The sequence below is a fragment of the Gekko japonicus genome, unplaced genomic scaffold (genome assembly GCF_001447785.1).
Source record: "Gekko japonicus isolate JY-2015 unplaced genomic scaffold, Gekko_japonicus_V1.1 scaffold2051, whole genome shotgun sequence".
Taxonomy (NCBI): Eukaryota; Metazoa; Chordata; class Lepidosauria; order Squamata; family Gekkonidae; genus Gekko; species Gekko japonicus.
Window position 1 is genome coordinate 259,179 of NW_015174330.1, and position 12,438 is coordinate 271,616.

A 12,438-nucleotide genomic window follows, 5' to 3' on the forward strand; every position below is an offset into this window, starting at 1 on the left:
CTCTTCGGCTTGGAAACGGAGATGAGCACCGCAACCCTAGAGGCGGATTCAACTGGCTTTCGAGGAAGGGAACCTTTTCCTGTACCTTTTTATGTGGAGGTTCCCCTCAGTCACCAAGGCTAATAGCCATTGATAGACTTATCCTCCATGATTCTATCTAATCCATCTATCTCCATTAATCTCTCTATTTTATGTAATTATGCAATTTATAGTCTGCCTTTCTCACTTGGGCTTAAGGTGGATTGCACTCCAACCCCACCACGACTCCTCCACGAATCCCCAAACCAATACATACTCACAGACTATCGAGCCCTAGGCAGTGTACAGGAAAAAGTAAAGGCATCTGCACGGAGGGAGATGGCTTACTCACCAGATCCCCGGGGTCACAGTGGTCGATGGGCTTGTGAGCCGTGTTGATGTCTCCCAGGATAACCACATGGCTGGAAGACAGATCAAGACAATGAACCTCAATGCATCCACCTGGACTGAATAAAGACCTAGGTCTCCTGTCTCATTACCAATGCTGACTCCTCCACACCTATTTCTCTGCATACCACACCTAATCCCCTCCAACTCTCTAAGTGATGCTACACTTTACCCTTAATATGCAATTTATTGACTCCTCCGATTTAAATCTGGGAGTGGGAGGGTGGCTGGGCAGAAGTCTCACCTGGCCCCGCCCACTTCCTAGAAACATTTTGCGGGCAGCAGGAAAGGTACTGGCGGGCAGCCTGTCGCCCACAGACACCAGCCAAAGTTCCCTCTAAGCTGTGGAGTCCTGTGAGCAAGTATTCTACTTTGTGAGCCACTGGCATTTATTTATTTATTTGGATTTATATCCCGCCCTCCCCGAAGGCTCAGGGCGGCTAACGGAGGCATAACACCAAGTAATAACAATAAAACGATAAAATACTGACTAAAATACGGAATAAACTATTAAATAGTTAAACAGAATTCATTAAAGATGTGAGTGAGCAATTTGGCTGCTGCATGAATGACGTTTGCTCTGGAGCCCTCCTCCCTGAGCTAAGACAAACATGTGTGAGCCGGAGGGTAAAAAACTGTGAGCTGGCTCACACCAACTCAGCTTAGAGGGAACACTGGACGCCACGTTGGGGACCTCTGCTGTATACCATCAGCAACCCTGATAACAACAGTCCTCTAAGGTAGGCCAGTATTATCCCCGCCGTACTGCAGATCAGGGAGGGGGGCCGAGGACTGCGGCTTGCCAAAGACAACCCACCAAGTCTGCACCTGACTCAACCGGAGATTTCTCAGTTCCGCACCTGCGGGAGGAGGGAGACATACCTGCCGGCTCTCAGGAGGGCCTCCGCCCGCGCTTGCAGGAGGCGGTAGAATCGCAGCTTGAAGTCCCCGCGTTCCGGTTTGTCAGGGTCGGCACGAGGGCAGTAGACGTTGATGAGCACCAGGGTGGTCTCCTGCCCTCCCAAGGTGCTGCAGTGAGGGGACAAGCGCATGGGCGAGACAAGAGTTTACCAACCAAGACTCCAACTCTCCTTCATACAATCTCCAGGGCGGAACAGCCCACGGGGAGATCAGAGCAAAGTATAGAGTAACCCGGGGGGGGGGGATAATGACCTTTCAACTAAAGATTAGGGAAACCAGAAATGTTCAGTCAAAGGCTACGACATCCCTGCACCAAGGCTGAAGATCCCTAAGAGTCTCCGCAGCCGGTCCCTGCAGCCTTCAGCTCCAGAAGAATATATGGTGGCAGTGGTAGAAACTGCCATCAAAACATCGCTGACTTACAATGACCCCATAGGGTTTTCAAGGCAAGAGCCAAGCAGAGGTGGTCTGCCATTGCCTGCCTCTGCGTAGCAACCCTGGACTTCCTCGGTGGTCTCCCATCCAAATACTAACCTCGGCCAACCCTGCTTAGCTTCCCAAATCTGATGAGATCGGGCTAGGCTGGGCCATCCAGGTGAGGAGACAAGGAGAGGTGGGTTTGCCACCGCCTGCCTCTGCATAGCAACCCTGGACGTCCTTGGTGGTCTTCCATCCAAATACTAGCCACAGTCAACCATGCTTAGCTTCCCAAATCTGATGAGATGGGGCCAGACTGGGCCATCCAGGTCAGGGCAAGAGACAAGCAGAGGTGGTCTGCCATTGCCTGCCTCTGCGTAGCAACCCTGGACTTCCTCGGTGGTCTCCCATCCAAATACTAACCTCGGCCGACCCTGCTTAGCTTCCCAAATCTGATGAGATCGGGCTAGCCTGGGCCATTCAAGTGAGAAGACAAGGAGAGGTGGTTTGCCACTGCCTGCCTCTGCATAGCAACCCTGGACTTCCTCGGGGGTCTCCCATACAAGTACTAGCCACAGTCAACCCTGCTTAGCTTCCCAAATCTGATAAGGTCAGGCTTGCCTGGGCCATCCAGGTCAGGGCAAGAGACAAACAGAGGTGGTTTTGCCATTGCCTGCCTCTGCGAAACAACCCTGGACTTCCTCGGAGGTCTCCCATCCAAGTACTAACCAGGGCCGACCCTGCTTAGCTTCCGAGATCTGATGTCAGAACCCACAGCCAACAACGGAGTACACACTTCTTGGAAAGGTTATACTTTTATGGAAGAGCCATAGATGCATTAACACAGTCACTGTTAAGAATAGCAGTTGTCTCTTGAACCTAATGAGATATAGGGCATTCGTATGCACACACACACTGCGCTGGCCAATTAGGTACCCTCCCCCGCGTGGGCGAAAGCCATCAAACTGTTACTATGCGAAGCTGGGAATGGTTCGGCTCCCACGGCTTGCCTGGAAGGCAGACAACACCCACCCCCGCCTGTACTTCTTTAGAGATAAGCATTTCAGCGCAAAGCAGAGAGAGGAATGCGAAAGCAATTTACGCAGACACTGAAAGAACATCCCAACCCCCATGGCAGCATAGCTGACATCTGATGAGACTGGGCTAGCCTAAAGCCACCCATTGAGTCCACGGCCACGGTGACATCTAAGCAAGGAAGCGATGTAATCACCACATGACGCCAGCTGCCAACCACCAACCAGTGTTAACAAGACGGGGGTTTTTTTTGCTAAGCGCTTCCCACCCCGTCCTCACCAAATACGGTGCCGGGTGACCACGGCTCGGCCCTCGCTGTCCAGTGCCTGCAACTCCTCGGGCGTGAAGTCGTCCGTGTCTCCATAGCAGCCAACCGCCCCGCCATGTTTGGTGAACAGCCCGGACAGACCCTCCTCTGCTGCCTCCGGGGTAGCCCCGGTTTTACAGAACGTTGCAACCCCTGGAGAAAAAGAGATGAAGCTGCTGGTTTTTAGCTGTGGAACAAGCATTGGGAGACATCATCCATTCCACCTAAAGCAGACAGGAGACGGAAAGAGTTGCCTCAGTTTTGAAGAGTTACTCTACCTGTACCCTTAAGGGCAGTCCGATAAGAACGTAAGAGAAGGCATGTTGGATCAAGCTGATGGTCCATCCAGTCCAACCCTCCGAGTCACACAGCAACCAAAAACCCAAGCGCCATCAGGAGGTCCACCAGCAGGGCGAGAACTCCAAAAGCCCTCCCACTGTTGCCCCCCCCAAAGCACCAAGAAGACAGAGCATCACTGCCCCAGACATAAGAACATCAGAGAAGCCATGTTGGATCAGGCCAGTGGCCCATCCGGTCCAATACTTCTGTGTCACACAGTGGCCAAAACCCAGGGGTCATCAGGAGATCCACCAGCGGGGCCAGAACTCCAGAAGCCCTCCCACTGTTGCCCCCCAAGCACCAAGAAGACAAAGCATCACTGTCCCTGATGCCTAATAGTTATTCATGGATCTCTGCTCTTAAGAATGTAAGAGAAGCCATGCTGGATCAGACCAGTGGCCCATCCAGTCCAACACTCTTATGTCACAGTGGCCAAAAATACCAGGTGCCATCAGGAGGTCCACCAGTGGGGCCAGGACACTAGAAGCCCTCCCACTGTTGCCCCCCCAAGCACCAAGATGACAGAGCATCACCTGCCCCAGACAGACTGTTCCATCTATACATTGTGGCTAACAGTCATTGATGGACCTCTGCTCCACATGTTTCTCCAATTCCCTCTTGAAGCTGCCTATGCTAGTAGCTGCCACCACCTCCTGCAGCAATGAATTCCACATGTTAATCACTCTATGGGTGAAGAAATACTTCCTTTTATCTGCTCTAAGCCTACCGCTCATTCATTTCATTGAGTGCTCACGAGTTCTTGCATTGTGAGAAAGGGAGAAAAGGACTTCTTTCTCTGCCTTCTCTATCCCATGCATAATTTTGTAAACCTCGATCATGTCACCCCTCAGTCCTCGTTTCTCCAAGCTAAAGAGCCCTGACTTCTTTAACCTTTCTTCATAGAGAAAGTGTTCCATCCCCTCCATCATTCTAGTTGCCCTTTTCTGCACTTTTTCCAATTCTAGAATGTCCTTTTTGAGGTGGGGTGACCAGAACTGCACACAGTATTCCAAATGAGGTCACACCATGGATTTATACAGGGGCATTAATGATACTGGCTGATTTGTTTTCAGTCCAACCCACAGCAAGAAGCTTAGGGGGCAGTGTCTTACAGCAGGGAGGAGGAGGAGGAGGAGAAAAGATTGGATTTATACCCCGCCCTTCACTCGGAGTGTCAGAGCGGCTTACGAACTCCAAAGGGATCTGTCAAGGATGGGCGAGTGGGCGTCAATGTGGCAAATGGGGTTCAATGTGGCCAAGTGTCAGGTGATGCACACTGGAGCCAAAAACCCTAACTATAAATACACGTTGATGGGGTCTGAACCGGCAGAGACTGACCAAGAGAGAGATCTTGGAGTCGTAGTAGATAACTCAATGAAAATTTCGAGACAGTGTGTGACTGCAATAAAAAAGGGCCAACGCTATGCTGGGGATTATTAGGAAGGGAATTGAAAACAAATCAGCCAGTATCATAATGCCCTTGTATAAATCGATGGTGTGGCCTCATTTGGAGTACTGTGTACAGTTCTGGTCACCACACCTCAAAAAGGATATTATAATATTGGGAAAAGTGCAGAAAAGGGCAACTCGAATGATAAAAGGGTTGGAGCACTTTCCCTATGAGGAAAGGTTAAAGTGCTTAGGGCTCTTTAGCTTGGAGAAACGACGACTGAGGGGTGACATGATTGAGGTTTATAAGATTATGCATGGGAAAGAGCAGGTAGAGAAAGAGGTACTTTTCTCCCTTTCTCACAATACAAGAACTTGTGGGCACTCCATGAAATTGCTGAGCGGTCGGGTTAGAACGGATAAAAGGAAGTACTTCTTCACCCAAAGAGTGATTAACACTTGGAATTCACTGCCACAGGAAGTGGTGGCGGCTACAAGCATGGACGGCTTCAAAAGGGAATTAGATAAGCATATGGAGCAGAGGTCCATCAGTGGCTATTAGCCACAAGGTATAGATAGGGACTCTGGGGCAAGTGATGCTCTGTCTTCTTGGTGCTTGGGGGGGTCAACAGCGGGAGGGCTCCTAGTGTCCTGGCCCCACTGCTGGACCTCCTGATGGCACCTGGTATTTTTGGCCACTGTGTGACAGAGTGTTGGAGTAGATGGGTCACTGGCCTGATCCAACATTGGCTTCTCTTATGTTCTTATGTTCTTTCCCTTCCCCTCCCCAGATAAGACACCCTGGGAGGTATGTGGGGCTGAGAGAGCTTTTTCAAGAGCTGCCCTTTCAAGGACAGCTCTTGTTAGAACTACGGCTTGCCCAAGGTCATCCAGCAGCTGCAAGTGTAGGAGTGGGGAATCAATCCCGGTTCTCCCAGATTAGAGTCCGCGCACTTAACCACTACACCAAACGTTGATCTCCTGCCCGCTTCTCCAGAACAAGCTGCTGGATAAGATAGAGCTACAGGGGTCAGTTGCGCCGTCGGCAGCAATGCAGAGCTGGTTTCCTTTGCCAGGTCCCCTTACCTGAGTAGCCACTGCGCTTACGGCTGAAGCTGAAATAGGAGCTGTAGCCCTCCACAATCGCCAACGGCTCCCCCAGCAGGTCCCCTGCAAAGAAAGCACAAATCATAACAAATGTTATGAGGGCTGGATCTGACATAAATGAGACCTTGTCGGGCCGGGCCATGTGTGTCATAAAATGTTAATGCCAGGTAGCGGAGATATAAACTTTATAAAGGACACAAACCCAAAGGTTTTTTTTTTTTACTTAAAACATGCTTAAAACATGAGTACACTTACAATACTTTGTTCATTTAACAGTGTCTGATAACTGACACCTCTTGCTCTGAATTATTGCATCAAAATGTCTGTGCTGTTTCAATCTTGAGTATGCTGTTCAGGTGTGAGCTGCAAACCTACGATGACGGAGCAGCAGCAGAACTGGAAGAAGAAGCAGAAGACAGCCAGTTCCACTGCGGGCCTGAAAGAAGCCCTCCGGGGGCCTCATCTGGCCCCTGGGCCACATGTTTGACACACCTGGTCCACGTGAAGGCTTCTGCCACTTCTGCTCTTTAAAACCAGGCCCCCAGCTCCTTAACCTGCCTCTCATACCCCAAAAGATCTGATACCCCCACAAATCTCGTTGGTGTCTTAAGGTCTCTCAATGCCTTTGGTTGAGGACAGCAGCCATTTCCATCACGGCTGGCCCCCTCTTTTCCTCCACCTTCTCGCTTCGACCTCCTCAGCGCCCTGCCCGCGAGACGGCAACACAGACCAGAGCAGGGTTTAGGACCAGTGTTCCCTCTAAGCTGAATTAGTGTGAGCTAGCTCAGTTTTTTAGCCTCCAGCTCACACATTTTTGCCTTAGCTCAGGAAGGATGGCTCAAGAGCCAACTAATTTATGCAGCAGCCAAATTACTCGCTCACAACTTTAATGCCAGCAGCTCACAAAGTAGAATTTTTGCTCACAGGACTCCACAGCTTAGAGGGAACATTGTTTAGGACCAAACCAATGACGCCATCTTGAGATTATTAATAATAATATAGGATTTTACTGATTTTAACCATGTCACGTTAATGTTTTTAACTTTGTTGAGCATCGCCTAGAGCCTTGCGAACTCAGGGATTGGGTGATTCACACATTTAACATATAAATAAACAAACAAATAAACAAAGTGCAACTAGACTTGAATCCAGCTCTTCTTCTGCAGACCAGGACAGCTACCCTCGGAAACAACCCGGAGAAAGAAAGGACCGACCCCTTTAATAGAGGCTTGAACGTGTGGAAACGGGTAGGTTATGATTTTCATAGGCATGGAGATACATCAGGCAAATGAGATCCCGGTAAGACTCAACTGAGGGGGCAAAGCATTTTTCCCCCCTCCAGGTTGTTGGCAGCCCTAAAAGGGACACTCACAACGGGAATCCCCCCTCTCACAACCAATGCTCCCTCTAAGCTGTGGGGGTCTTGTATGCAAAAATTCAACTTTGTGAGTTACTGGCACTAAAGTTGTGAGTGGGCGAAATTGCAAGTAGATAAAGAAGTACCGCTTCGGTGGGAAGGTAACAGCGTTCTGTGCGCCTCGGCGTCTAGTCATGCCGGCCACATGACCACTGAGAAGTCTTTGGACAGCGCTGGCTCTCCGGCTTGGAAACGGAGATGAGCACTGTATCCCTAGAGTTGGATTCGACTGGCTTTCGAGCAAGGGAAACCTTTACCTAAATCAGTTTGCTCTTGAGCCCTCCTTCTTGAGCCGAGACAAAAATGTGTAAACCGGAGGCTAAAAAAACTGTGAGCTAGCTCACACTAACTAAGCTTAGAGGGAACACTGTCCACAACCTGACACAGGCTATGGTTGCCAGCCTCCAGGTGGGACCTGGAGATTAGGTAAAGGTAAAGGTTCCCTTGCTCAAAAGCCTCTAGGGTTGCGGTGCTCATCTCCGTTTCAAAGCCGAAGAGCCAGCGCTGTCCGAAGACGTTTCCGTGGTCATGTGGCCGGCATGACTAAACACCAAGGCGCACGGAACGCTGTTCCCTTCCCACCGAAGTGGTACCTATTTATCTACTTGCACTTTCTTGCTTTCGAACTGCTAGGTTGGCAGGAGCTGGAACTAGAGACGGGAGCTCACTCCATCATGCGGCACCCGAGTCTCAAACTGCTGAACTACCGACCTTCCACAGCCTGCAGTTCAGCGTCTTAACCACTTGAGCCACCGCAGCTCCTACCTGGAGATTACCTGGGATTAAAATTTACCAGACAGAGACCAGTTCCCCTGTAAATCACAATCCCGGGGGAAATGTCTGGGCTGCCATCACACACACTAAATAACCCACTTTCTATGCGCTTTCCAATTGCAGCATAGACTGGCAAGAGATCCAATTGGAAAGGGTATGGGAAATGGCTTGAAAGTGTGTGTGATCACAGCCTAGGAGGATGGACTCTGCGATATTATATCCCGCCTGAGGTCCTTCCCCCTCCCCAGCCCCCAAATCTCCAGGAATCTCCCGGCCTGGAGTTGGCAACGCAAGAGCAGACGTTCCCCAATATTTTTTTCCCCCCGCCCGGCTTCTCCCTCTGCCCGCCGCCCTCCAGGACTCACGGGTGATCTTGGTCTCCTGCAAGCAGACCACGTCCGCGTCCAGCGCCGCCAGCAGCCGCTTCAGCCCCGCAGAGCCCGCCCCGGCCCGCAGCCCGTTCACGTTCCAGCTCACCAGCCTCATCCCCGCCAGGAGGGAAGACGCCGCAGGACGTCACTTCCGCCCGCCCAAACCCGCTCCCCACCAAGAGAGGCTGAACAACCGGGGTTCCACCCAGACCCGCACTTCGGGTTCCGATTGGACATCGCTATGCGAGGCGGAAGGAAAGAGGGGCAGCGTCGCCTATGAAATGGAAATAAAACGGAGTGGGCTCAGGCACGTTTTGCCTTGGCATGTTCTCCGTTCCCTTCCCCTCTTTATTTTGCGCTTGCGTCTTCATGGGCAATTAAAGTAGTACAGCTCTAGGGGCTGGGAACACCTTGCGTGGGGTTACCAGATTTCCATTTTGGGGGGTGTCTGTCCGTCCTCTTTGGGGCTCTTTAAAAAAAAACTATTCAAAGAGCCTCGACTGGGACTGAACAACAACAAGTGCCCACGGGTTCTTGTATTGTGAGAAAGGGAGAAAAGTACCTCTTTCTCTACCTGCTCTTTCCCATGCATAATCTTATAAACCTCGATCATGTCACCCCTCAGTCGTCTTTTCTCCAAGCTAAAGAGCCCTAAGCGCTTTAACCTTTCCTCATAGGGAAAGTGTTCCAACCCTTTTATCATTCGAGTTGCCCTTTTCTGCACTTTTTCCAAAGCTATAATATCCTTTTTAAGGTGTGGTGCCCAGAACTGCACACAGTATTCCAAATGAGGTCTCACCATTGATTTATATAGGGGCATTATTATATTGGCTGATCTGTTTTCAATACCCTTCCTAATAATCCCCAGCATAGCATTGGCCTTCTTTATTGCAGTCACACACTGTCTCGACATTTTCAGTGAGTTATCTACTACAACTCCAAGATCTCTCTCTTGATCTGTCTCTGCCAGTTCAGACCCCATCAACGTGTATTTATATTTAGGATTTTTGGCTCCAATGTGCATCACCTTGCACTTGGCCACATTGAACCCCATTTGCCATGTTGACGCCCACTCGCCCATCTTTGACAGATCCCTTTGGAGTGCCTCACAATCCTCACTGGTTTTCACCACCCTGAACAACTTTGTATCATCCGCAAATTTAGCCACTTCACTGCTTACTCCCAACTCCAAATCATTAATGAACAAGTTAAAAAGCAGTGGACCAAGTACTGATCCCTGTGGTACCCCACTGCTTACCCCCCTCCACTGGGAGAACTGCCCATTTATACTCACTCTCTGTTTTCTATTAATTAGCCAGTTTTTGATCCATAAAAGGACTTGTCCTTTTATCCCATGATTTTTGAGCTTGCTTAGGAGCCTTTGATGAGGAACTTTATCAAAAGCTTTCTGGAAGTCAAGGTAAACAATATCTATTGGATCCCCCTTGTCCACATGTTTGTTCACCCCCTCAAAGAACATTAACAGGTTAGTGAGACAAGATCTTCCCTTACAGAACCCATGCTGAGTCTGCCTCAATAGGTTTTGTTCATTTATATCCCTACTAATTCTTTCCTTAATAATGGTTTCCACCAATTTATCCGGTATCGACGTCAGACTGACTGGCCTGTAATTTCCCGGATCTCCTCTGAAACCCTTTTTAAAGATGGGAGTGACATTAGCTACCTTCCAGTCCTCAGGAATGGAGGCAGATTTTAAGGAAAGATTATATATTTTTGTAAGGAGATTCACAAGTTCACATTTGAGTTCTTTCAGAACTCTCGGATGTATGCCATCTGGGCCTGGTGATTTATCAGTTTTTAAGTTGTCTATCAGTTTTAGGACCTCCTCTCTTGTCACCTCAATCTGACTCAGGTCTTTCAGGGGGTGTGGCATATGCAAATGAGTTATGCTAATGAGCTCCTGCACCTCTTTTTCTACGAAATGACCCCTGGCTGCACATATCCATCTTGGAGTTAACGTCAGCTAGAAAGATGCAGTTTACTCAGCTAGACTGTTTATCGTTTTATTCCTCCATGTAAGCCTCCCTAATACCTCACTAAACTTTCTTTTTAGCTAATTTACATGCTTGTGCTGCATTATTATTTTTATGTGCCGGCCCTACTGATACAGCAGATCTGGACAAAGGATTACAGAGCTGGGTGTCATCTGTTGATGGATCAGAACTGGCTGGCTCTGGAACAGCAAATAATTTCTGCCCATGAGCTTTGCATCAACATTAAACCATGTGGTAAACAGAACTGAGTCTTGTGGTAGGGCTGTCCACAGTCCTGAAGAAAAATATCATGTCCCTTTAATAGAGGATTCAAAGAGATTGAATTTATACCTTGCCCTTCACTGCCCGAATGAGTCTTTCGAGAACTCCTCTTGAGAACAGCCCAAGGTCACCCCAGCAGCTGCATATGGAGGAGTGGGGAATCAAACCCGGTTTGGTGTAGTGGTTAAGTGCGCGGACTCTAATCTGAGAGAACCGGGTTTGATTCCCCACTCCTCCACTTGCACCTGCTGATGTGACCTTGGGTCAGTTCACAAGCTCTGGCACAGCTGTCCTTGAAAAAGAGCAGTTTCTGTCAAGAGTTCTCTCAGCCCCACCCACCTCACAGGGTGCCTGTTGTGGGGAGGGGAAGGGAGAGGAGTTTGTAAGCCGCTCTGAGACTCCAAGTGAAGGGCGGGGAATAAATCCAATCTCTTCTCTTCTTCTTTTTCTCCCAGATTAGATTCTCCCAGATTAGAGTTTGCGCTCCTAATGATACAAAATTGTTCAGGGTGGTAAAAACCAGGGAGGATTGTGAGGCACTCCAAAGGGATCTGTTGAGGTTGGGCGAGTGGGCATCAACGTGGCAAATGGGGTTCAATGCGGCCAAGTGCAAGGTGATGCACATTGGAGCCAAAAATCCTAACTATAAATACACGTTGAAGGGGTCCGAACTGGCAGAGACTGACCAAGAGCCGTAGTAGATAACTCACTGAAATTGTCAAGACAATGTGCGACTGCCGTAAAAAAGGCCAATGCTATGCTGGGGATTATTAGGAAGGGAATTGAAAACAGATCAGCCAATATCATAATGCCCCTGTATAAATCAATAGTGCAACCTCATTTGGAATACTGTGTGCAGTTCTGGTCACCAACTGGTGGACCTCCTGATGGCACCTGGTATTTCTGGCCACTGTGTGACACAGAGTGTTGGACTGGATGGGCCTTTGGCCTGATCCAACATTGGTGTTTCTTATGTTCTTAGACACTACACCAAACTGGCTCTCTTAATAGAATGCTAATTCACCAGGTGATGTCATTTAACTCCATGCCATGCAGAGTTTAACTTACCCATTTCTATGCATTTAGCATCTCTTAAAGGGACAGGACTTACTTTTCCCAAGGTTGTGGGGCAGCCCTGTTCTTAAGAGACTAAAGCACATGTCTGAAGCAGTGATTATGGTAGAATGTTAATCTATTCTGGGGGAGACCCAAGTTCAAATTCCTGCCCAGCTGTGAAGCTGACTGGGTGACCTTGCTTGGACCAGTCTTTCTCTATTAACCTAACCTACCTCATAAGGTTGTTGTGATGATAAAACGGAGGAGAACTCTGAGTTCCCTGGAGGGAAAGCAGGATAAAATTATATTCAACTGTGACTGCTTGAGCTGTGTCAGAACTGCAGAGAAGGTGGAGGATGTCCAAGCCAGCATTACACACTTGGACTTCGGGGGGGGCAACTTCTCATGTTCTTAAAAGGCTGCATAGCACGCAACAACCAAAGACCAGTTATCTTTAAGAACATAAGAACCTGAGAGAAGCCAATGCTGGATCAGGCCAGTGGCCCAGCCAGTCCAATACTCTGTGTCACACAGTGGCCAAAACCCAAGGGCCATCAGGAGATCCAGAAGTGGGGCCAGGACACTAGAAGCCCTCCCACTGTT

At 49.2% G+C, this 12,438-nt stretch overlaps 1 protein-coding gene across 1 annotated transcript in view; it reads right to left on the minus strand.

The window, feature by feature from the left end:
• APEX2 (APEX nuclease (apurinic/apyrimidinic endonuclease) 2) overlaps nucleotides 1-8,618 on the minus strand; it is an 11,632-nt gene extending 3,014 nt beyond the window's left edge. The window contains exons 1-5 of the mRNA XM_015424253.1: nucleotides 8,498-8,618; nucleotides 5,921-6,004; nucleotides 3,079-3,259; nucleotides 1,309-1,455; nucleotides 371-440 (exon numbers count right to left, since the gene is read on the minus strand). Of these exons, the coding sequence (XP_015279739.1) occupies nucleotides 371-440; nucleotides 1,309-1,455; nucleotides 3,079-3,259; nucleotides 5,921-6,004; nucleotides 8,498-8,618 (603 nt within the window). The remainder of the gene's footprint in view (nucleotides 1-370; nucleotides 441-1,308; nucleotides 1,456-3,078; nucleotides 3,260-5,920; nucleotides 6,005-8,497) is intronic.
• Between the last annotated feature and the right edge of the window lie 3,820 nt (nucleotides 8,619-12,438).